The 25,730-nt window shown below is 45.3% G+C and overlaps 2 protein-coding genes across 2 annotated transcripts; both read right to left on the bottom strand.

The window, feature by feature from the left end:
• Nucleotides 1–10,960: 10,960 nt before the first annotated feature.
• LOC311369831 (E3 ubiquitin-protein ligase TRIM39-like) lies at nt 10,961–12,940 on the bottom strand. The gene is made up of 2 exons (XM_084488047.1): nt 12,861–12,940; nt 10,961–12,751 (listed from the first exon to the last, which is right to left on the bottom strand). The coding sequence occupies exon 2, from the start codon at nt 12,747–12,749 to the stop codon at nt 11,124–11,126; it is 1,626 nt and encodes a 541-aa protein (XP_084344173.1). The 5' UTR covers nt 12,750–12,751; nt 12,861–12,940; the 3' UTR covers nt 10,961–11,123.
• Nucleotides 12,941–15,853: 2,913 nt separating this feature from the next.
• LOC311369747 (uncharacterized protein) lies at nt 15,854–20,689 on the bottom strand (the record flags this gene model as incomplete). The annotated part of the gene is made up of 2 exons (XM_084487956.1): nt 15,854–17,748; nt 19,075–20,689. 2 exons carry the CDS (start codon nt 20,687–20,689, stop codon nt 16,118–16,120), a joined length of 3,246 nt encoding a protein of 1,081 aa, XP_084344082.1. The 3' UTR covers nt 15,854–16,117.
• Nucleotides 20,690–25,730: the final 5,041 nt, after the last annotated feature.

Raw genomic sequence — 25,730 nt, 5'->3', positions numbered from 1 at the left:
AATTCCCAGCAGATAGTCTATGGGCTACCTCTTGAACAATGCACAACAAAGACTGCAGGTGAAATCAAAACAATTTAAAATGAAATCCATATTTATCAAATGTATCTTGTGCTGCATGATACCCTCTGCTAATAAAACGATACTGGGGACGGGGTGGGTGGGATCCCTACGGAAGAGGATTGGAGCCACACATAAGAGTTCTGACTTTATTCCCAGAATTCTGACTTTAAACTCAGATTTATGATTTTTTTCTCTCTCTCTCTCTCTCTCTCTCTCTCTCTCTCTCTCTCTCTCTCTCTCTCTCTCTCTCTCTCTCTCTTATGTAACCAATGGCCCTAATCCTCTTCCGTAGATCCCAATGTCCACAGCATACCTAAACAAGTTACCTCATCCTTAATGACGTCAGCCCTTTTGACTTGTCTAAATAGATAAGACTAAGGGGGCGGCATTAGCTCAGGAGGTAGAGCGGGTTGGCTGGTAACGGCAAGGTTGGTGGTTCGATCCCCTGCTCCTCCGAGCGCCGTGGTGTCCCTGAGCAAGACTCGTGGTTGACTCCGCCGTCAGTGTGTGAATGTCAGTCATTCACACGCTATATTAATGCTGTTAATATACGGGACTGGTGTTATTGGCTGCAGGTGACGGACGGGTACGAGGATAGTGTGACGGACGATGAGCCACGCCGACAGAAGCCCGACAGCCGGAATGCTAAGCCGGCCCGCCCGCCTTCCGCCTTCCGCCTGGACGGGCCAAGGGCCCGTCCAAACGACTCCCGCCTGGTCCGCCTGGTCCAGGCATCTAAAAAACGGGCCATCTAAAAATGTCGCGCAAGCTCAAGAATCAGTCAAATCGAACAACCGGCAGCTCCTCCCCCCTCCCCTCCCACTATACAAATTAAAGAAATATACCCATATATAATATAGCCATTATACATTAGTGTGAGAGGGAGATAGGTTTTCATCTTTGCAGGCTTGTCTTATATGTTTCATGTGATGCACACCAAAGCTACATTCATGCAGTTTTGCGCATGTTTAAAATGTTTCAGCGTAATTTGTCAGCTGTGATCAAATGCCTTCAATAAATTCCACCTTCATGTCATAAATATAACATGCCTTTGATTAGTGTTTGTATTGTGGCGACCGTGGGCGTGGTCGCCGTGTTCCAGGTGCCGCAAGGGATCCTGGGACAGGGATTTAGGACAATCCCAAGATGGATCTCTGGTGCCCTCATAGGCCCTTTGCATCAGAGACATTGAGTGGGGTTTGGGTGTGTGTGTGTGTGTTAGTGTTGTTCGGTTATCCTGGGACCCGTTTCCCGATAACGATGGATCCATCGTACGATGGATTTCACGATGCATCGTTAATTTTAGGGGAGCGTTTCCCGAAACTCATCTTAACATGAACGCGCGTGCTCTGCTCTTACGACGTCGTAGGATTGCTAGCTGTCTACTGACACGGTGCTGAAATGGGCTCCGTATGAGGGGGAGACGCAGGAATGTTGTTGGATTCAACTATATTTTGTGGCAGCAAAAAAATATCTCCCCATCAAGGCCAACAGCAGAGTAGCCTCCGAAAAGAATAGACTAAGATGAATGCTACAAATATTAAAACACAATTTATTAGGTCTAGGCCGACAATATCAGTCCTAATCCCGAATATCAGTCCAATATCAGAATATCAGTCCTAATCCCGAATCCCGTGCGTAGGCCTACATTGTTTCACGGCATTTTCTCCCCTGAAATAATTCCATATTAAAAAAATAAAAAATAGCATGTGTCTGTGTGACAACTAGGCCTATAGCATTTATTATTGCTGATTTCTGAAACATGCTTTGCGCCGCAAAGAGGGCAGACTTTCTCTGATTCCTGCATTCCGTTTCATTCATTCATTCAGTGATTGACGCGCCGCGCACTCTCTAAAAACTTTGGTGTCAACATTAAAAATGCAACGTTCCATTCATTCATTATCATTCAAACGCAGAGGCATTGACACGGCTATTGCTGTTGCTGGTCTAGATCGATTCCTGCCCATATTGTTGGGCAGGGGGTATGATGGTGCGGGCAATGTAAGCGGGAATGGCACGCATCGCAGCACCGTTTCCCGCAGCAGTCTACGTACAGAAAACCACGCTCTCAACTTGGCGATTGTGCACTCCACTAAGGTCAGGGAGTGCAGAAATCCCTGCAGCGCCTGCAGAAATTATCCGACACCCGCTGGTTTCAGCATGATTCATGTACAGTATGTCTTCTGTCATTGATCAATATGAGGACATTTGAACCAAGATGGTTGAATTAAAATCAGAGGGAGACAGCAAGTGCCGCTCGCAAGCGACCTCCCACACGAGCAACGGAATCATTCGATTTTATTATATGCCTTGTGGTTGCCTTGTGACGTGGCGTTTGATCGTACATTTCGACTGCGCATGGATTTTTGGAATTTTAAATTGCTGCAATAAGTTATATTTGTGTTGACTTCTAACATGTCTCTGTCTTTGCTGTTTAAATCGAACAGTAGTCTACGAGTAATATATATGCGGGAACCACTGTTTTTGGGGTAGGCCTATTGCGAAATAGCGCCAGCTGGACATTTAGTGGTATTGGATGACGTGTTTTAATAAAACACATCCAATACACGGAATGTCCAGCTGGTGACTCCACTGAGGCTATAGTAACGATGCAACGAGTGCTCTACGAGTACCCCTGTAGCCGTCGTTAGCTACGACGGTTTTAACGACGTCGTTATGTAACGATGCTTTCGGGAAACGGTCCGAAAATTCTGCGATGATCGTACGACGGTGTTAACGACGTCGTTAGGCTAACGATGCTTTCGGCATCGATGGATCATCATTCAGTGATTGACGCGCCGCGCACTCTCTAGAAACTTTGGTGTCAACATTAAAAATGCAACGTTCCATTCATTCATTATCATTCAAACGCAGAGGCATTGACACGGCTATTGCTGTTGCTGGTCTAGATAGATTCCTGCCCATATTGTTGGGCAGGGGTATGATGATGCGGGCAATGTAAGCGGGAATGGCACGCATCGATTCGCAGCACAGTTTCCCGCAGCAGTCTACGTTCACTGCAGAAACCACGCTCTCAACTTGGCGATTGTGCACTCCACTAAGGTCAGGGATGTTCGTAACTGTCTAGACACGGTCCAATAAATAGTGAACTTCATCACAGCCTCACCGACGCGCCTACAGTGCTTTATGGCAAACAATCGGAACAAAAAACGCCTGCAGAAATTCTCCGACACCCGCTGGTCTCAGCATGATTCATGTAGGCCCTACAGTATGTCTTCTGTCATTGATCAATATGAGGACATTTTAACCACGATGGTTGAATTAAAATCAGACAGCAAGTGCCGCTCGCAAGCGACCTCCAACACGAGCAACGGAATCATTTGATTTTATTATATGCCTTGTGATAGGGTTGCCTTGTGACGTGGCGTTTGATCGCCTACATTTCGACTGCGCATGGATTTTTGGAATTTTAAATTGCTGCAATTTGTGTTGACTTCTAACATGTCTGTCTTTGCTGTTTAAATCTAACAGTAGTCTACGAATAATATATATGCGGGAACTACTGTTTTTGGGGTATTGCGAATTAGCGCCAGCTGGACATTCAGTGGTATTGGATGACGTGTTTTAATAAAACACATCCAATACACGGAATGTCCAGCTGGTGACTCCACTGAGGCTATAGTAACGATGCATCCTAGTGCTTAACGAGTAGGCTACCCCTGTAGGCGTCGTTAGCTACGAGGGTTTTAACGACGTCGTTACGTAACGATGCTTTCGGGAAACGGTCCGAAAATTCTGCGATGATCGTACGACAGTGTTAACGACGTCGTTAGGCTAACGATGCTTTCGGGAAACGGGGCCCAGGATTGTTGAGGGGGTGGACGCGTGTTTTTTTTGTTTTTTTTTGCCGTGAGAAATTGGATGTGTGGCGTGTGTGCGTGTAAGCAGGCAAAAGCGCGTGTCACACGATCAAACCATGAGAGTTGGCAGCTCTGTGTTTAATTTTGGCCAATGTTTTGAAAGTAATAATATTAGAGGGAACTTTTTCTTGTATTTTTTTGTTGTTGTAGCAGCGAAATGCATTGTGTGTGTGTGTGTGTGTGTGTGTGTGTGTGTGTGTGTGTGTGTGTGTGTGTGTGTGTGTGTGTTTCCAATGCCCCTCCCCGCCCATCCTCTGGTGTTTAATAGTTCTGACTGAGTTTTCATAAAGATTATACAATACATATTACACCCCAACTGTTTCTGTGGTGGGTTTTGAAAGTAGGCCTACCCAAGAAAACCGTGACCCGCAGATTACACCCGCGACTCCGTTTTTATTGTTGACGGGGAGGGGGGGCGATCGGGGTTGTTGACCGGGGGGGGGGGCGATCGGGATTCGGGACTTTGAGGTTTACACCCGCGACTCCGTTTTTAAAACAGCCCAATTTGGCGAGAAAACCGTGAAGCTTGCAACCCTGCATCACCGTCACCTTCGCCGTACTGGCAGCGGTGTGGAAATCTCCAAATAATTCCAATTTATGTATTTTTTATAACCAGGAAATGTCCTCGTTGGTAGGTACAACTCGCTATTTTACGTTGAACTGCAACGTAATCCAGTGTTCACGAAAACGTATACTGTCAACGTATCCTTGGGCATTACGTCAGTTCACAACGTTTTGCTGGCAGGAACGATCTATATCCGCGTAACATCTAAACTAAAGCTCATATGCATTCTCTGAATCAAGATTGTGAACATAAAGTACACATTTCTCGCTAAAAATGTTATCAAAAAACCTGAAGATACAGAAACGGCCCTAAAATGTAGCATTTTACACGGCTGGCCACCATCTTTCTTCTGTGCTGAAATAAGAAACTTGAAAGTCACGTGGTGCGGGCGCAGTCTCCACTCTTTACAATGGAACGTTGACATGTAACGTATTTTGGCCCTGAAACGTTGACTGAGCTACGTATCCAACGTTCGTAGAAGAGTACTCTGGGAACGTTTTTCTCTGGCGACTGGGTTGCTAGATTTGTGTTCCCCAAAGACTACGGTTGTCATGTGAGTCCGCAGACTGGCAGAGTGGCGCACGTCACCGGTTAAATGTTCCCTGCTCAATGGTTTAGTGATCGCTTCAGGTTGAAAGCATCGTGTAGTGGGGCCCTAGCTTTAGATGGGGCCCCACACTGAGGTAACTGGACAGAAAGAGACGGATTCAAACTCTAAACTCTGTTTCACTCTGTGTTGCTTTTACTCATTTGTTTGTTTGTTTGTTGGTTTGTTTGTTTGTTTGTTTGGGCGTCCCCATGGTGATCACCGTGACAACGCTGAGCATCAGCGCCAGGAACTCGCTGCCCAGGGTGGCGTCCGCCACCGCCATGGGCTGGTTCATCAGCGCGTGCCACGCCGGCCTTCGTCTTCTCCGCGCTCATCGAGCTCGCCGCCGTCGACCGCCTAACCAAGCGGAGCTGGGCCCGGGGCGGCAGGGAAGCACCGGAGGCCCAGCAGCACCCAAAGGTGCAAATACTCCCATCATCCGTCACCATGACGACCTGCTATTGAGTCACTAAGCAGACGCTTTTATTGAAAAATAACTGAAAAAAATAAGGTTTATACTGACATGTGTTTACGTATTCATTAGAGTATCTGTGGATAGCTGTCGTCATTCTAGGGTTTAGGGATTATTTCCTCCACTCTCCTCCTCCCCCTCCTCCTCCTCAGAAGCGGGCCCCCATGGTGCTCTCCAAGAAGCCCAACAACGTGTGCTCGGCCGAGGTCAACTACACCCCCGACCGCACCTGTCCTCCACCCTCTCCACCTTCTACACACACACACACACACACAGTGGTTTGCTCCAACTTTAGCCCCTGAGCAGCGGGAACACAACTTATGTTTTTTATTACACTTTTTTTAATTTATTCATCCTGCTCCCGCTGGATCCCGTACTGCTCACACCAGCGCTCAAACCTGATGCGCTGCCACTCCCGCTCCAGGAACTGCCGCTCCATACGGTCAGCGTCCAGACGCCGCTTCTCCACCTCCAGCCAGTTCCTCTTGCGGATCAGGTGCTCCCGTTCCTCCCTCTCTTGGACCGGATGGATGCGATCCCGCCTCTCCACCTCTCGGACGTGTCGCCTCGGCTGGGCTGCCCGTCGAGGTGGCCCTGCTCCCCCGTCTGTCCTGACGAGTCTCTTTTGGCTGGGTCTGGGGACCGACATTGAAGCTCAGCTGCTGGGCGACCTGCCGGTTCTCTTCCAGCTCCTTCATCAAACCCAACAGCTGGGCCTTCAGCGCCTCCCTCTCCTTGAACCAGTCTGTGCTGTAGGCCTCGTGTCTGGCGGCGGCCTCCTCCAGGGAAATCTTGAGCTCCGCCTTCAACCTCTCCAGCATAGTCCTGGTGGCCACCAGCTCCTCCTCCTGGGTCTCCTTGCCCTGTTGTAAGGTGACTAGCTCCTGCTGTCTGCTCACCAACACGGACTTTACCTCGTCGACCATATCAGCCTGAGAGCTAGCCTGGCTCTGGGCCTCCTCAAACTGCTTCCTCAGGGTCTGAGGCTCCTGGTTCCCCTTGACCTCTCTGGAGTGCAGAGCTTCCAGGTATGCCGTCAGTCTAACGCGGTCGGGTTGCCCACATTCTCCACCATATGTGGCAACCCGGCTCAGGGAGTGAACCGCCTTACTCCAATCAGCACACGATTCTCTTAGTTGTTAAGCCACGGAGGCACTTTTAATCAAACATAAAGTATCTTTCTTAAAAGAACAAAAAGATAATTGGCGGGATCCACAGCCTGGTTCCACAGGAAGGAACCACCACAGCCACAACGGCTGGAGTCTCCTTGCACCCAAGCCAAGAGAGTGGAACTGAACAGTTTATTTATTTAGTTCATGTTTGAGTTTTGTTTCTGTATGTTTTGTTTCTATCACGGGGAACAAGGCGCTGAACGGTGGTCCTCGTTCCTCTGTATACAGTGATTCTATTGGCTCATCTTACCCTGGACCTTTCTGTTAGGCATTCTCCTGACTTGACCTTTTTGATTAAGTTGAATAAAGGCAAAAACATGTCGACCAACAAGGAATGTTGAGTGAATACGTGTCCCAACGAATGTCTTCTTGTGTTTGGATGAAGTTGATGGTCATTATAGTGTTGCTAATGCTTGTAGTTATAGGACAGACTTGGTTTGACTGTGTGTGTGTGTGTGTGTGTGTGTGTGTGTGTGTGTGTGTGTGTGTGTGTGTGTGTGTGTGTGTGTGTGTGTGTGTGTGTGTGTGTGTGTGTGTGTGTGTGTGTGTGTGTGTGTGTGTGTGTGTGTGTGTGTGTGTGTGTGTAAGACCTGCTGTTACCAGCAGGGGGTGCACCAGTACTTCAAACGGGGCAAACTTTCCAAAAGCAAAAGGAGATCCCCCACTGACCAGACTGTATCGCTGTCTGCTGCTCTCAGCTCTGCTGCTCGTGTGTGCACTGTGCGCGTGCACATCGGGGAGAGTTCCTACAGCAGCGTAGCGCCAATGAACAGCTCTTTGCTCTCTGTCTGTTTCTGTTGAAACTCGGATCCCGGGTCTATAACGCCGGTTAATCACCGTTACAGTCGCAAATCCCCACTAAATCCCAACAATGTCTCTCGTTTTGCACCGTCTCTCTTTTGACTCAAGAAAGAGGAACACACACATCAACGCATTTAAAATACCCTACACAGTGCATGGATGAAGTTCACACATGTGTGAAGTGTTAGCGGAGGAGAGTAGAGGAATATACAAGCAACTAAGAGGTCAATACTTTATTATATCATCCACATCCAGAATTCATTCAACTTTCCTACTGTCAGAAACTGCCATGTGGCGTGAAGGACAGAGGCGTAGCACTGCCTGCTAGATCCATGGACGCTACAAGAGATTCAACTGGACTGCCAACTCATTTGGTATGTAATGGATTCATTGTCAGTGGTATTCATTTACATGATCATTAACGTATTTGTAACTATTTGTTGTTGTTTTGTTGTGTTTGTCAAATGGTTTGCCAACAGTGTCTCATCATTGATGCCAATAAAGATAACTTAATTGAATCGAGAAAGAGAGAAATGAAGATAAATAATAGAGAGAGAGAGAGTGTGTGTGTGTGTGTGTGTGTGTGTGTGTGTGTGTGTGTGTGTGTGTGTGTGTGTGTGTGTGTGTGTGTGTGTGTGTGTGTGTGTGTGTGTGTGAGAGAGAGAGAGAGAGAGAGAGAGAGAGAGAGAGAGAGAGAGAGAGAGAGAGAGAGAGAGAGAGAGAGAGAGAGAGAGAGAGAGAGAGAGTGTATGTCTCTGTGTGTATGTTCTTTCAAATCTGGGCTACTTAATTTAAAGTTCTTCAAATAGTAAAAGAAAAAAACAAAATAGTATGGTACACAAATCTAAATATAACATTTTATTGAAATCAGAATACAGATTTTCTGTAATGTATAGATAATAATAAACAAACAGATTATCCCACACACAATTTTTATCTGCAACCATTTGCAATATTATAGCAATAATCCAAAAAGAAAAAAAACGGAGGAAAACACACATGAAGAATATATCGGAATCTAATAATTTATAATGGGCAATATTTTAAGATAGAAAGGGTTATTTTCCCAATGAATTTATCCTTGATAAATGACAGCAGTACAGCAAAAGGTCACAGGAGAAACCAACCTGAGTGCACAAGTCAAGGAGCCGGTGCTATGGATCTAACCACGGTGGTTGAAACAACGATCTGATGATGTGTGAGTGAAGAACCGGGGTAGATGTACTGCAGAGTTGATGAGATGGAGGTGGATAGCAGGTCTGTGGCTTGGAGCTGGTGAATGGGAGTGATGGCATTCAGGGTGCTGGGTGAACGAATGTATTGCCACACCCACCACACACACACACACCAAGAAAGGAGAGAAAAGAGAGAGAGAGAGAGAGAGGGATGAGGGAGAGAGAGAGATTCATGTATTTGTAACTATTTGTTGTTTTGTCATGTTTGTCAAATGGTTTGGCAACAGTGTTTCATCATTTATGCCCATAAAGGAAACTGAATTGAGTTTAATTAAGAAAGAGAGAGATTAAGATAAATAAAGACGGAGATAAAGAGGGAAAGAAAGAAAGAAAGGTGGAGAGGAAGAATGAAAGAAGATGAGACGTGAAGGAGAGATTAGCAAAGAGGAGAGACACAGAAAGATAATTAAAGATACAGAACGACAGAAGGAGATAAATACTACACAGAGAGAGACAGGGAAAGATAAAGAGAAAATAAAGATAAAGATACGGTGGACCAGAAGAAAAGGGAGGCAAGAGAGAGATATGAACTTTACTTCACCGCGTGGATGGAAGACACAGGCCCAAACACACATCGATGACACTTCACTGTAGGAGAGGGATAAAGAGAGAGAGAGAGCGAGAGAGCGAGAGAGAGAGAGAGAGAGAGAGAGAGAGAGAGAGATGTTCGTCCTACCTTGGGCCAGATGTTAGTCCGGCGGTTTTCCTCCTCAATAGCCGCTTTCACATATGGACGTGCATCCGTCTATTCTCCGTAGATTCTACGGACGTACCGTATATGTAAATGACATATCCTGACGTTGGACCTCCTGAAAAAATACTACCCCCGAGGTAGTATGTTCTCCGGAGGAAATGCTAATTACCTTATATGTGAATGAGCAGTAGGATGTCGGCATTTCACACCAGTTGAGTGGGCGTGTTGATGACGCTTCGGTCTACATTTGCATGTCATTAAGTGTCACCCGCACCCTAATCGATAATAAGACTACTGCCTTTTGTTTGCTGAATGGTTTAAAAAATATTTTTATTATTATGTTACACCTTTCCTGCTGTCGGCTCACAGACCATAGTCGAGGAGCACAAAAGCGATGTTCCGCTCCATCGATTCTCTCGGGAATCACTTTGACCGGCAGTGGGTCTGCTTATAGGTGTGAATATGGTCGGAATGAAGCGGCTACCGATTATTGACAGGCTGGGTACTTTATTCTTAGTTTCACTAACTTTACAGTATGGCCTACACGTTTGCACAGACACAACCGGACTCGTTCATTACTTCACTAAACTGACACACGCTACTCACACACACACACTACCATTCTCGCGCACACACATGCGCTACTCTCATAACAATTATTATTGACAACAGTTAGCTGAACATTATAGGGTCCCGTCCTTCCACTCCCTGTTTTCTCAGTTAAACACAGAAATCAACTACATTTGTCCCAGTGTTTGTTAGATGTGAAATGAAGCCAAAAAAGACGCTCTCTTCCTCCGGTAACGCAGTCGTTCGCGATGCCTTTCTTGTTCATCGTTTCTTCTACTTGTCTGTAACTCATGCTCCAATCTTTCATCGATCGATGCAGATGTTGTGGATGCAACAGAATATATGCATCGCTGCAGCAACATTTAAGATGATCGCGATGAGTTCTGCCCGTTCTGCCTGCGTGCTGTCTGCGGTCAAACCAAAACAAACCCGATCCCGCCTCTTGCGACCCTACGTCATATGCCGCCCCTTGCAAGCCCGCCCCCCTTAAGCAGCCGGAGATTCTACTGACACCGATCTCCGCATATCGGGCATCAAGTGTGAATAAGTGTGAATGACCCTCACGGTCGAACCTCCTGCTCCACAAATGCGGAGAAAAGACGGAGGTCATATGTGAAAGCAGCTATTGTTTCAGTTAACTCTGGTCCGAATGACGATTTGTGTAGATTTTTGATGTGTGTGTGTTATTTAAAATCTGTGCTACCTAAATTTACAGTTCAAATATTTCACAAAAAAAAAATAGTATGGTACACAAATCGAAAAATATAACATTTTATTTCTTTAATGTATAGATTATGATAAACAACCAGATTATCCCCCACACAAATTATATCTGCAACCATTTGCAATATATAGCAATAAACCAAAAAGAAAAAACATAAAAACAAACATGAAGAATATAGTGGAATCGAATAATTTATAATGGGCAATATTTTAAGATAGAAAGGGTTATTTTCCCAATGAATTGATCCTTTATAAATGATAGCAGTACAACATTAATGCAGTTCTCTCAGATCTGATTTTCATTCAGGAAACAACACTAGTTGTTTTGGTTGTTTGATTATTGCATTATCAAACAAAGGCCTTAGTCTGTTTGATTGACAGGTGAGATGATCAAGGGGGCAGAGCTTATACCTCCATTATGTAAACCTGGCCCGATGAGTGGATAGAGAGGCTCACTAAAGGTGCAGCCAGTAGCAGAGTAGATATGAACCCTGGCTTCCACATCATAGAAGGAGACCAGACCCTCATCATAATCAACAAACACCCCCACCTTCTGGAGCTCAGCTCTTAGAGGGAGACGGACAGCAGGTTCATCATAAAATACCAACCCATCCCTGTTGAAGAAAAGAGTCCAGTAACCCATCTTAGGGTTCACTATGATCACACCTTTCCTCTTGATGGACTCTCTGGCAACTCCTAAACGCCATAGAGTCTTGTCTTTAACCTGGACCTCAAAGTAAAATCTCCCTGAGGAGAAGCTCTGCCATGTGAGAACAAATTTATACTGTGTAAATCTCTGAGGGTTGTATGGGAGTTCCTTCTCTACACCTCCATTATGTACTTGTTTCCCATCCTCAGATAGGATAAGCTCGGGATGAGCTGTATCAGGATCCAGAGTCACATCTACTTCATACTGCTTGACCCTCTTCAGTTCAGCATCACCACACAGCTTCTTCACCTCCATGTTCAGTGTCTCCTCCAGCTGATCCAGGGATCTCCTCAAGGTCCCTACGTATGACGGATGACGGACCTCCACCGTCGTCCAGTCCCTGATGGGTGGAGGATTCTTCAGAGATCTGAAGGCCTGGAGGAAATGGAGGTGGTCTTTAGTGTGTGAGATCGGTTTCACCTCTAAGCTTCTTTTGGTCAGATCTTCTATTTCCTGCTCCAGCTCTTTGATGAGGTCTTCAGATCGTTTCTCTGTGGTTTTCAGTCTCTCTTTAACCGTTTGGATGAAGTCATCCTGCCACTTTTCAATGCAGCGCTTCAGAGCAGTGAGGATCTGCAAACCATCAGCAATGTCTCTGTCTGCAACTTTCTTGCTCAATTCTACTGTTTCTTTGATCTCCTTGATCTTAAGTTTTCTCTCCTGGATCATCTGCTGAACTTCAGCCTCTATCTTCCCCAGCTGGGCCGTCTTCACTTCATATTCCTCCTTTAGAGGTACAACAGGATGGGACTTGTGGTCTGTCTCTGTGCAGAACTGACACACACACACCTGTTCAGTCTTGCAGAAGAGCTCCAGAAGTCTGTCGTGTTTCTTACACATCCTGTCTTCCAGACGGTCCATAGGCTCGACCAGCCGATGTTTCTTCAGGCCTGCGACTCTCTGATGTGGCTCCAGGTGGGTTTGGCAGTAGGAGATAAGACACACTAGGCAGGACTTCACAGCCTTCAGCTGGGTCCCAGTACAGAAGTCACAGGGAACTTCTGCTGGTTCAACACAAGGCTGCTCTTTTACTCTTACGGACGTTCTAAACTGAGCAGCCATCTCTGATACAAGGATATTGACATGTAAATCAGGTTTTGAGCTGAAAAGCTTGTTGCAAACAGGACATTTGTACTTGACTTGTTCGTCCCAGTACTTTGTAATACAGGTTCTGCAGAAGTTGTGTCCACATGGTGTGGTAACTGGGCTGCTGAACACATCCAGACAGATGGGACATGAAAAGTTCTCCTCAGACCAGGAAGCGTTAGCACAGGCCATTCCTAGACACAGACAACAAGGTTTATGTATTGAGCAATTCTATTATTTTTTTAAATTCCATAACGGCAAAAGTGGTTTTAACTTCTCTCAAAGTTGTGTTGCTTTACTCACCTTGTTGTGGTTTCTGTCTGTCAGACTTTTTTTCCCTCCAAAATGCGTTTTCTTTTCTCCGGAAAGAGAGAACTGCTTGAACGTCCGCTGGCTTTGGTTTCCTTAACATGACGTGCTCTCCTCTCTCCTCCCCTAACGTTTCGCTCCGCCCCCACGGCACATGAGTGCACTGCATTAATGCCCACTGTGTGGCCTCTTCAAATTCCGTGATGTGTGTCTTTTTCTTTCTGGAGTTAAAAGAGAGCCAGTGCAAAACGAGAGACAGTGTGGTGATTTGCGACTGTAAATGGGATCGGTGTTGATCTATCCGGGTTTCCGGGGCTTCCCCGAATGCTTTTTATCCAACCCCGATCCGGGTTTCAACAGAAACAGAGCGCAAATAGCTGTTTATTGGCGCTACGCTGCTGTAGAAACTCTCCTCGATGTGCACGCGCAGTGTACATACGAGCAGCAGAGCTAACAGCAGCAGACAGAGATACAGTCTGGTCAGTGGAGGATTTCCTATTGCTTCTGGAAAGTTTGCCCCGTTTGAAGAACTAGTGCACCCCCTGCTGGTATTGGGTAACAGTAGGTCTTACACGCACACGCACGTGCACACACACAACATCATCATTGTGTATTATCGATCATAAAAATATTGCCCCGCCGCTCCCTCATTTGAGTCAAACTACAACTTGGCAACATTATACTGACTGTTAGTCACACACACACACACACACACACACACACACACACACACACACACACACACACACACACACACAAACCAAGGGCACGTATGCGGCCACACACACACACCTGTCCATTGTATAGGAAAAAAAGATGAATAAATATAAAATGTGAAATAAAAAACATTAGTTATGTTCCCGCTGCTCAAGGGCGTGTGTGTGTGTGTGTGTGTGTGTGTGTGTGTGTGTGTGTGTGTGTGTGTGTGTGTGTGTGTGTGTGTGTGTGGAGGTGGTGGAGGAGGAGGGGGGGAGGTAGAGGAGGTGGAGTGAGGAGGAGGATGAGAGAGGAAGAGGAGGTGGTAGACGAGGAGGAGGAGGGGGAGCAGATGGAGGAGAAGGGGGGAGGAGGTGGAGGGAGGAGGAGGAGGTAGAGGAGGAGGGGGGGAGGTGGAGGGAGGAGGAGGGGATGGAGGTAGAGAAGGAGGAGAAGGAAGGGGTGGAGGGGGAGGAGGAGGAGAGGATGAAGGGTGTGAGTGGAGGTGTTGAGGGACGGGAGGGGTAGGATGAGGAAGGGGAGGAGAAAGGGTAGTGTTGGAGGAGGAAGGAGGGGTGAAGAAAAAAGAAAGGATGGGTAGGGGGAGGGAGGAGGTGGTGAGGGAGGGAGGAGGAGGGAAAGAGGAGGAGGAGGGAGGAGATAAGAGAAAGGAAGTAATTCCTAAACCCTAGAATAACGACGGCTATCCACAGATACTCTAATGTCAGTGTAAACCTTCTTTTTTTTTGTTTTTAACTGAATCAACAAAGTTATTTTTCTCTAAAAGCGTCTGCTTAATAACTCAATAGCAGGTCGTCATGGTGACGGATGATGGGAGTATTTGCACCTCTGGGTGCTGCTGGGCCTCCGGTGCTTCCCTGCCGCCCCGGGCCCAGCTCCTCTTGGTCGGGCGGTCGACGGCGGCGAGCTCGATGAGCGCGGAGAAGACGAAGGCCGGCGTGGCACGCGCTGATGAACCAGCCCATGGCAGTGGCGGACGCCACCCTGGGCGGCGAGTTCCTGGTGCCTGATGCTCAGCGTTGTCACGGTGATCACCGTGGGGACGCCCAAACAAACCAACAAACAAACAAATGAGTAAAAGCAACACAGAGTGAAACAGGGTTTAGAGTTTGAATCTGTCTATTTCTGTCCAGTAACCTCAGTGTGGGGCCCCGTCTAAAGCTAGGGCCCCACTACACGATGCTTTCAACCTGAAGCGATCACTAAACCATTGAGCAGGGCACATTTAACCAGTGACGTGCGCCACTCTGCCAGTCTGCGGACTCACATGACAACCGTAGTCTTTGGGGAACACAAATCTAGAGACGGAGGACAGACGGACGCAGTGTGCTGCTCGCCCTGCACTAGAGAGAGTGTATCCTCCCACGATGTTTCAACCTCCTTTAGTTTCGTTTCATGTGTGTGTGTGTGTGTGTGTGTGTGTGTATGTGTGTGTGTGTGTATGTGTGTGTGTGTGTGTGTGTGTGTGTCTGTGTGTGTGTGTGGTAATAAATGAGCTGCAGTTCCGGGGCAGAGACACTGGCTATTCAGAGTATGTTAAATAATTCTAGTGAAGTGACCCTAGTGGACCACACTAGCTGCCATATTGAAGAACTCTAGTGTCAGTGAATTATCACTTCTACCATCAGAGGATTAATTCATGCTCCGTATGGCCCTGACACACCAACTAGATTATCGGCCGTCGGACAGTCTGGCGAGCTCGGTGACCTGAGTCTGTTCGGTGTGTGCTGTTCGGTCGGTCGTCGTCAAAGCCGTCGGTGATCTTTTTCAAGCCGCCTGTGTTCTTATCAGCCGATTGCACACGTTGAATCGGCCACGACCAAATCGGTCCGACTGCCTCTTCTGCCGCCGGTAATTTGTAAACACGTTTAATGTGTATGCAAGACAATACTTAACACAATCCTGGATGAGCTAGAAAGCAGAGATAGGAGAGAGGAGGAAGAGAAGAGAGAGGAAGGAGAGAGGAGAAACTAAGAGGAGAGGATGGAGAGGAGAGACGACAAGACAAAGTCACGGTCACTCACACACATGAGGAGAATCTTTACATGTAGTCACTGTGACCTTTGTGTAAGTGTGTTACACATGTTGGGTTGTTGCATGGTGGACATTAAAAGTAAGTCGACTCATCAGCTGTTTTTCCATTTTTATTTAAATAATAAAAGTGTTGTCATACATTAATACATTTTATTGTGTCTTCATTCATGATTCAGAAGTAAAGTAATGATTTGATTATTATGATGCACATCAATCCCTGAAACTAGTTATACATAACTGCAACCATAAACAATTGTATAGCAGTAAACCTTTAAAAACAATGAAAAAGAGACAATGAAGAATATAATGTTATCTAATGATTTACAATGGGTTATAATTTACAATAGTCAGGGATCACTTCCTACTGAATTCTTCCTTGTTAAATGACAGCAGTACAACATTAATACAGTTCTCTCAGATCTCACATAGTAGAGATTCTAATTCAGGAAACAACATTAGTTGTTTTGGTTGTTTGATTATTTTATTATCAAACAAAGGCCCTAGTCTGTTTGATTGACAGGTGTGATGATCAGGGGGGCAGAGTTGTTACCTTCATAATTATGGAGACCTGGGCAGAGGATTGGATAGAGAGGCTCAGTAAAGGTGCAGCCAGTAGCAGAGTAGATATGAACCCTGGCTTCCACATCATAGAAGGAGACCAGACCGTCATCATAATCAACAAACACCCCCACCTTCTGGAGCTCAGCTCTCAGAGGGAGACAGACATCAGGATTATCCTGAAATATAAACCCATCCTTATAGGAGTGAAGAGTCCATAAAGAATTCTCAGGGGTCGATATTTTCTGACCTTTTCTGTCGATGGACTCTCTGGCCACTCCTAACCACCATGAAGTCTTGTCTTTAACCTGGACCTCAAAGTAAAATCTCCCTGAGGAGAAGCTCTGCCTCGTGAGAACATACATATACTTTGTAAATCTTTTAGGGTTGTCTGAGAGTTCCTTCACTACATCTCCATCATGTACTTGTTTCCCATCCTCAGACAGGATGAGACGGCGATGAGCTGTATCAGGATCCAGAGTCACATCTACTTCATACTGCTGGACCCTCTTCAATTCAGCATCACCACACAGCTTCTTCATCTCCATGTTCAGTGTCTCCTCCAGCTGATCCAGGGATCTCCTCAAGGTCCCTACGTATGACGGAGGACGGACCTCCACTGTCGTCCAGTCCCTGGTGGGTGGAGGATTCTTCAGGGATCTGAAGGTCTGGAGGAAGTGGAGGTGGTCTTCAGTATGTGAGAGCTGATTCACCTCTGAGCTTCTTTTGGTCAGATCTTCTATTTCTTGCTCCAGCTCTTTGATGAGGTCTTCAGCTTGTTTCTCTGTGGATTTCACTCTCTCTTTAACCATTTGGTTGAGATCATCCTGCCACTTTTCAATGCAGCGCATCAGAGCAGTGAGGACCTGACCACCATCGGCTATCTCTCTGTCTGCGTCTGCTTTGCTGCGTTTAACTGTGTCTTTAATCTCCTGAATATTCTTTTGTCTCTCCTGGATCATCTGCTGAACTTCAGCCTCTATCTTCCCCAGCTGGGCTGTCTTCACTTCATATTCCTCCTTTAGAGGTACAACAGGATGGGACTTGTGGTCTGTCTCTGTGCAGAACTGACACACACACACCTGTTCAGTCTTGCAGAAGAACTCCAGAAGTCGGGTATGTATCTTACACATCCTGTCTTCCAGACGGTCCATAGGCTCGACCAGCCGATGTTTCTTCAGGCCTGCGACTCTCTGATGTGGCTCCAGGTGGGTTTGGCAGTAAGAGATCAGACACACTAGGCAGGACTTCACAGCCTTCAGCTGTGTCCCAGTGCAGACGTCACAGGGAACTTCTGCTGGTTCAACACAAGGCTGCTCTCTTACTCGTACAGTTTTTCTAAACTGAGCAGCCAGCTCTGATAAGAGGGTATTGACCTGTAGGTCAGGTCTTATGTCGAAAATCTTGTTGCAAACAGGACATTTGTACTGGACTTGTTCATCCCAGAACTTTGTAATACAGGTTCTGCAGAAGTTGTGGCCACATGGTGTGGTAACTGGGCTGCTGAACACATCCAGACAGATGGAACATGAAAAGTTCTCTTCAGACCAGGAAGTGCTAGCAGAGGCCATTCCTAGACACAGACGGTAAGGTTTATGTAACGAGCACATCCATAACTTGTTTAATACTATAACGTGAAAAGAGGTTTTAACCTCTCTGAAAGTTGTGCTGTTTTACTCACCTTGTTGTTGTTTCTGTCTCTCAGACTATTTACTCTAAAGTGTTTTTCTTTCCCTCCTGAACGAGTGAACTGCCTGCACACTTAGCTCCTCCCCTAACTCCTTGCTCCGCACATGGGTGCACTTCATCCATGCACTGTGTCGGGTACTATAAATGCGTTGATGTGTGTTCTCTTCTTTCTGGAATTAAAAGAGAGCTGGTGCAAAATGAGGGACATTGTGGGGATTTAGTGTGGATTTTCGACTGTAACGGTGATTAACCGGCTTTATAGACCCGGGTTTCCGGGGCTTCCCCGAATGCTTTTTATCCAACCAGATCCGAGTTTCAACAAAAACAGACAGAGAGCAAAGAGCTGTTTATTGGCGCTACGCTGCTGTAGGAACTCTCCCCGATGTGTACGCGCACAGTGCAAACACGAGCAGCAGAGCTGAGAGCAGCAGACAGCGATACAGTCTGGTAGGGGGGATTTCCTTTTGCTTTGGGAGAGTTTGCCTCGTTTGAAGTACTAGTGCACCCCCTGCTGGTAACAATAGGTCGGGGACACAAAGAACGTCCCGCCCCTCTGTGGTGATACCCGCTCCTGCCACTGGGTGTCGCTCAGAACACTGATTATAGGACTGCTGCTTGTATGCCCTGCCTAGGGCACAGGTAGTAGACTATAGCAAAGACACGTCAAATGGGTATTCACACACATGTAATGTGTATGCAGCAGCAAGACAATACTTAACACAATCCTGGATGAGTGTCCTTAGTGTTAGTGTGTTACACATGTTGGGTTGTTGTATGGTGGACATTAAAAGTAAATCGACTCATCAGCTGTTTTTCCATTTTTATTTAAATCATAAAAGTCATACATTCATACATTTTATTGTGTCGTCATGATTCAGAAGTAAAGTAATGATTTGATTATTATGAAGCACATCCATCCCTGAAAGTAGTTATACATAACTGCAACCATAAACAATTGTATAGCAGTAAACCTTTAAAAAACTGGAGAAAACAGACAATGAAGAAAATGTTATCTAATGATTTACAATGGGTTATCATTTATAATAGTCAGGGTTAACTTCCTACTGAATTTCTCTTTGTTAAATGACAGCAGTAAGACAGTAATGCAGTTCTCTCAGATCTCACATGGAAGAGATTCTTATTCAAGAAACAACATTAGTTGTTTTGGTTGTTGACTATTTCATTATCAAACAAAGCTCCTAGTCTGTTTGATTGACAGGTGAGATGATTAGGGGGGCGGAGTTGTTACTTTCATAATCATGGCGGCCTGGGCAGAGAAATGGATAGAGAGGCTCACTAAAGGTGCAGCCAGTAGCAGAGCAGATATGAACCCTGGCTTCCACATCATAGAAGGAGACCAGACCCTCATCACAATCAACAAACACCCCCACCTTCTGGAGCTCAGCTCTCAGAGGGAGATGGACAGAAGGGTTATCTTTAAATACAAACCCATCCTTGTAGTAGTAGAGAATCCAGTAACCCGGCTCAGGGGTCCGCGTGGTCCCACCTTTTCTGTTGATGGATTCTCTGGCCACTCCCAAATACCATGCAGTCTTGTCTTTAATCTGGACCTCAAAGTAAAATCTCCCTGTGGAGAAGCTCTGCCTCGTGAGAACACATACACACGCTGTAAATCTCTTAGGGTTGTCTGGGAGTTTCTTCCTTACACCTCCATCATGTACTTGTTTCCCATCCTCAGACAGGATGAGCAGGGGATGAGCTGTATCAGGATCCAGAGTCAGATCTACTTCATACTGCTGTACACTCTTCAGTTCAGCGTCACGCAGCTTCTTCATCTCCATGTTCAGTGTCTCCTCCAGCTGATCCAGGGATCTCCTCAAGGTCCCTATGTATGACAGAGGACGGACCTCCACCGTCGTCCAGTCCCTGGTGGGTGGAGGATCCTTCAGGGACCTGAAGGCCTGGAGGAAGTGGAGGTGGTCTTTAGTGTGTGAGAGCTGCTTCACCTCTGAGCTTCTATTGGTCAGATCTTCTATTTCCTGCTCCAGCTCTTTGATGAGGCCTTCAGCTTGTTTCTCTGTGGATTTATGTTTCTCTCTAACCGTTCGATAGAATTCATCCCGGCACTTTTCTATGTGGTGCATCAGAGCAGTGAGGATCTGTACACCATCGGCTATCTCTCTGTCTGCATCTTTCTTGCTAATGTCTACCGTGTCTTTGATCTCCTTAATCTTTAGTTTTCTCTCATGGATCATCTGCTGAACTTCAGCCTCTATCTTCCCCAGCTGGGCCGTCTTCACTTCATATTCCTCCTTTAGAGGTACAACAGGGTGGAACTTGTGGTCTGTCTCTGTGCAGAACTGACACACACACACTTGTTCAATCATGCAAAAGAGCTTCAGAAGTTGATTGTGTTTCTTACACATCCTGTCTTCCAGACAGTCCATAGGCTCGACCAGCTGATGTCTCTTCAGGACTGCGACTCTCTGATGTGGCTCCAGGTGGGTTTGGCAGTAAGAGGTAAAACACTCTAGGCAGGACTTCACAGCCTTCAGCTGGGTCCCAGTACAGACGTCACAGGGAACTTCTGCTGGGTTAAAACCAGGCTTCTCTTTTACTCGTACAGACATTCTAAACTGAGCTGCCAGCTCTGATAAGAGGGTGTTGACTCGTAGAAAGGGTCTAGTTTGAAAAATCTTGTTGCAAACAGGACATTTGTACGAGACTTGTTCATCCCAGAACTTTGTAATACAGGTTCTGCAGAAGTTGTGTCCACATGGTGTGGTGACTGGACTGCTGAACACATCCAGACAGATGGAACATGAAAAGTTCTCCTCAGACCAGGAAGTGTTAGCAGAGGCCATTCCTAGACACAGACGACAAGGTGTATGTGTTGAGCAATCATCCATTATTTTTGTTATTCCATAACCAGAAGAGCGGTTTTAACTTCTCTCAAGGTTGTGCTGTTTTACTCACCTTGTTGTGGTTTCTGTCTCTCTGACTATTTGTTTCAAAATGCGTTTTATTTTCCTCCTGAATGAGAGAACTGCTTCCACGTCGGTTGGCTTTGGTTTCTATGAATGTTACGTTTAGTTTCTTGAACCAGACGTCCTCTGCTCTCCTCCCCTAACACCTGGCTCCTCCCCTAACACCTGGCCCCGCCCCAACGGACACACAGTTCCCTGACATTCATGCGCTGTTCTTCAAAAACATTGATGTGATTTCAAAGATGTTTGAAAGCACAATATAGGACAAAACACAGACCAAGAGATGGTGCAAAACCAGAGACATTGTGGTGATTTAATGGTGATTTTCCACTGTAACTGCGATTAAGAGAAAAAAAGTTGGCTTGAAATGACTTTTCCTGAGGCTGGTGTTTTTCTTTCTGTCTTCATAAAAACAACCCTCTCCCTGTATGTCCAGGTTATTTGTGCTGGTATGGTTTGTGTAATATTGTAATATTGTAATATTACAATATTACAATATATGTAATATTGATTTAACTCTGGTAGTTAGTTATATAAGGCTCATCTCTAACCACATAAAACATTTGCATCATGTGACTCAGGGTAGGGCAGACGAGCCAAACCAACAAGTTCACTATTCAGAGACAACACAGTCAATGCCAGCACAGAGACAGCGAAACAAACCTCAAATGTGCCGTGGCAGTTAACAATGTCGCATTATCACTGGTGGTGCATTTTGGGTAACCTTTAAGTGCCAGGGACAAACAGTGTGTAAATCTAAAGTGATGGAAAACTGGTATTGTGGTTTAATAATAATAATAATAATAATAATAATAATAGTAGTAGGGGTAATAATAAAAAGGATAATTTCAGTCCATGGATTTCCTTCTATTCCTTCAAGCCAACTGAATGGGTTGAGTCTGCTTTCCCTCCTGGCTCCGTAGCAAAGCAGGTGACCAATCACAGTACACTCACCTTATGGTACGGATCAGCTGAATCAAGCTACAGAGTTATTACAGAACTAGACAATTAAAGACCTTTCTACCTGTATTGTCTGAACAGACAGATGAAAATCAGAACAACAATAACTGGACCTTCTCTTTGTTAATCTTTCACTGCAGTCATTAGTTTCGTTCAAAATGATGAGAAATGCTCAAGTGTCAAAAGAGACCCATCCAAAACCCATCCTCCCACCAATTAATCAAGCAAAATCATTTTATTCCATTCTGAACAAATTAAGCCTGCAGAGCAAAAAGGGCAGAATAAGAACCATATTTTGGACAATGGGGTTGCTGTAATAAAGTAACTAGCAGTCAAGTTGTAAAGGAAAACCAAACACGCTGTTGGAGCGGGACCTATCCCTAACATTAACCCTAACCCACTATCAGAATGTAAAACATGCATTCTGGCTGACGTCTGGTAGACACTAGTTTTCCATTGAGGGGCGGGGCTTGATTGCAGATCAGGTTTTCACCGTCTCTGATGTGGAGCCAAAACATTTGATTCATGTAATCTGATAACCGCCAGAACTGCCAGTATCAGCTAATGCGTGCAGTAGCATGTGTTTAATAGAGGGCCATTTGAGGGCATATTTACATACGTTTTTCATCTAAGGCAGTGTTTCTCAACCTTTTTTGAGCAAATGCCCCCCTTACCTTACCCTGATCCTCTGGCGCCCCCCCCCCCCCCCCCCCCCCAATATTATTGTTCCTAACCAACTCCACTCCAACTCGTGCTACATTGCTTGAATAAAAAACTTCTGTGCCGTTTTGGTTTCTTCTGGACAAGAAAATGTGTATTCAGAGTTTTATTAAAAGGTTTTATTATTCAGCTATTGAAGTTTAATACGTAACAGTGCTTGTGTACATTTTTATTGGTTATTGAACTGTTAACCCGCGAACTTGGGTTCAATATGTGTACGAAAGACTCCCTTTGTTTATGTGACGTTGCCTAGCAACGCTGTGCATGTGCAGCCTTTATCCGCTTCGTTCTGAGTTGGCGAGTAGGACGTTTAAGTTTGCGGCCAAATAGTAATTAAAGTAGTTTGTTACTATACAAGTTAAGCGCCTGTAACATCAGTGTTAAATGAGTATGTGCCGGTTGGTGTGCGTACCTTATGAAAGTGTTTATCGGTTCACAGACGTAATGAGCGACGTTGCGGTGGTCTACACGTAATGCGCACGTTCTATTGTTTACAATTAGCATGCTAAGCGGCGTTAGCTTTATTCACGTCTTATGTTGCCTTACTATGTAATATGGATGAGATTCATGTTGCTTAGTGTAATGCCCCATCCACCGCTTGCTTTGCATGTCCCGCAAACCAACCAGTGGAAGTCAGGGGAGGGCGAAATAGTTTCGGAAAGCACCACGCTGCTGCGATGAGGTTGATTTGTTTATCGGCGTTACCATGGCGATCACGCCGGTACTGAGCATAAAGTAAAAAGTAGATGAGACGATAGAGGGGTTAGAAACCCATATGAAGATAGGCTTTTTATTTCATTTATCCTATTTTTGCACCGAAAATATTTGAAAACCATGAAAGTTTAAAAAGTTCAAAATAATGACCACTACACAAGCGAAGTTGTGACGCCCCCGTGTTCGTTCCCAGCGCCCCCCTAGGTTCTACGAACGCCCCCCAGGGGGCGCTGCCGCCCCCGTTGAGAAACCCTGATCTAAGGTATTTTATTTCCCTGTGTTACGTTCCAAGGTATTTGTGGGGTTCTGGATTTTCCCTTTCTGTTTTTTTTTTGTCCTATGTTTTTAGGAACACAAAATGGCCGTTGGGGACGCCACTGCACTGATTGGAGGAGCCATGGCAACGAGGGCCAAGCCATCAGTTAAAGGCTCGTCAGTGCCACCTGTTTGAAGCCCAATGCCAGAAGGCCAAACACACCAGCAAGCTGGATGCTTGTGTGTCTTACGTCCCTTGTCTTAGTGACACTTATGCTTGTGTCTTGTATTGGTGTTGAACTAGTGTATTACTCACAATGCCACTGCCTGTTGGTTTTGTGCTGTTTGTTGCCTTGGTGGCCATTGGTTGGCCATTTTTGATTGACTGACTGATTTTTGCTTAGGTGCTGGTAGGAGTGAGTGGCCTTTTGTTTGGTGTCCCATTTTTCTCCTGTTTTTTGTTAAAGTGAGGAAACTAGGCTTACCCTTTGTTTTTTTGGTTTTAATTAGACTGTTTTTGTTTAAGCTAAGACTTATGTTTGTTATTTTGGCCCATGCTCACCCTGATGTCTCAATAAATCCCTTTGTTAAGCTTTGAACCCAAGCCTCCTCTGTTTGAGTGGCTTTATGTTAGGCCCTCTATCACCTAGACTGGAGGGTTGTCACACACACACACACACACACACGCACACCCCAACCAACAAGTGTGTGTGTGTGTGTGTGTGTCTCTCTCTCTATCTCTCTCTATAGATATATTTCCAGAAATCTTCTGTGATTTGAATCTCTGGTCCCTGGTGGCTCGACCGGTAGAGCTTGGCAGTTGGTGCCGCGCCCTCAGAGAACCACAGAACGGCCCGTAGTTCAGGAAGGAACTGAATTCATTAATTAAAAAAATTAAATTATTAATGACTCAATTAATAATTTGACATCTTTTCTACACCATTTGTACTGGACACTCTGGATACAAACGCCTGCTAATGGTCGTATTGTGAGTTATAGTTTGGCTAATATGATCTTCTATAGTTGTAGGTGAGAGAAGGTTTAGGAACCAGACAGAATAGCCACACACATCGAGTCTTGTTTTTAATGCCAAAACTGTCAACAATTCTGTTTTCTTTTTCTTATCTCATCTCATTCGGTGCAGGTAGTTTTTCCTGCAAAGTGTTTCACATTCTTACTCCTTTATAAATGGAGTTTGTACACCAGGGGTGATTCCCTAAACCACGCGGTCGGTGGCTTGTCCAAAGCGTGTGACGTCATCACTCGGCCAGAGTTCAGCACCTTGGAGAGCGACAGCGGAAGACGTCTCCCACTCAGTCTGCTGCGGATGAAATACATGGATAGATAGTGTTAGATAGTGATCGTTTTTTTTTTTTTTTCTTGGCTCGTGTTTTTCTTGAAGCTCCAACGGTCGACCAGCGTCACCACACTTTAAAATAACATAACACATAAAAAGAAGACAGAAAGCTTCTCCTCCTCCCTCGGTGCGGTGGTGGTGGGTAATTAAGGAAGTCATTAATTAATTAGTAGCAGGTGGCTGTAGTTATACCTTAATCATGCGATGAAATGCAAAAAAAGAGAATCATGTCTCACAATATTAAATAAATAGTCTAATTAGATATACTACATCATTGGGCTTACGATATACTGTCTAAATATGTTAAAGGCTACAGTGTGTAACAGGAACCAGTCGACGGAGTGAATGTCCACCGTTTGAAGGACTAGTGCTCCCCCTGACGGTAGTAATAGGCATTACACATCAGCCCAGCGATAACAATATCCAATATCGCTGACATAAAATATGATAAAATAGAAACAACTGAAGGAATAAAGACATTCCATCAATATTTAAAAAAATATATATTTAACAAATGATGATGGGGACAAAATCAGGAATTTCAGAGGAGAGCTGAGAAGACAAAATCACGGTGCTCACACACACATGGAGTAATTTGGAGCTTTGTGTAACACAACCCAACACATGTTGGGTTGTTGGCATGGTAAAGATAAAAATTCATTAACTGGCTCACCAGCTACAAAAATGTGCAATTATTCTTAGATTTGAATCCTTCCTTAATTCCCATCAATTGTCAAAAGGTTTTCAGGCCAAAAAACAACAACTGTTGCTTTTGTTTTATCCCACTGATAGGTACTACTGAATCTACTGAATACATATTGTACTGAGATTGTACCTATTCCACTGAATACATACTGAGAATGTACCTATTCTACTGAATACATGCTGAGAATGTACCTATTCTACTGAACA

The sequence above is a fragment of the Micromesistius poutassou genome, assembly GCF_964030765.1.
Source record: "Micromesistius poutassou genome assembly, chromosome: 24".
NCBI lineage: Eukaryota > Metazoa > Chordata > Actinopteri > Gadiformes > Gadidae > Micromesistius > Micromesistius poutassou.
Note: the sequence above shows the minus strand (reverse complement) of the source record. Positions and strands in the feature narration are given on the sequence as shown.

Coding starts and splice junctions, on each gene's coding strand:
- LOC311369831 (XM_084488047.1), bottom strand. CDS start 12,749: ATGGCCTGTGCTAACGCTTCCTGGTCTGAGGAGAACTTTTCATGTCCC.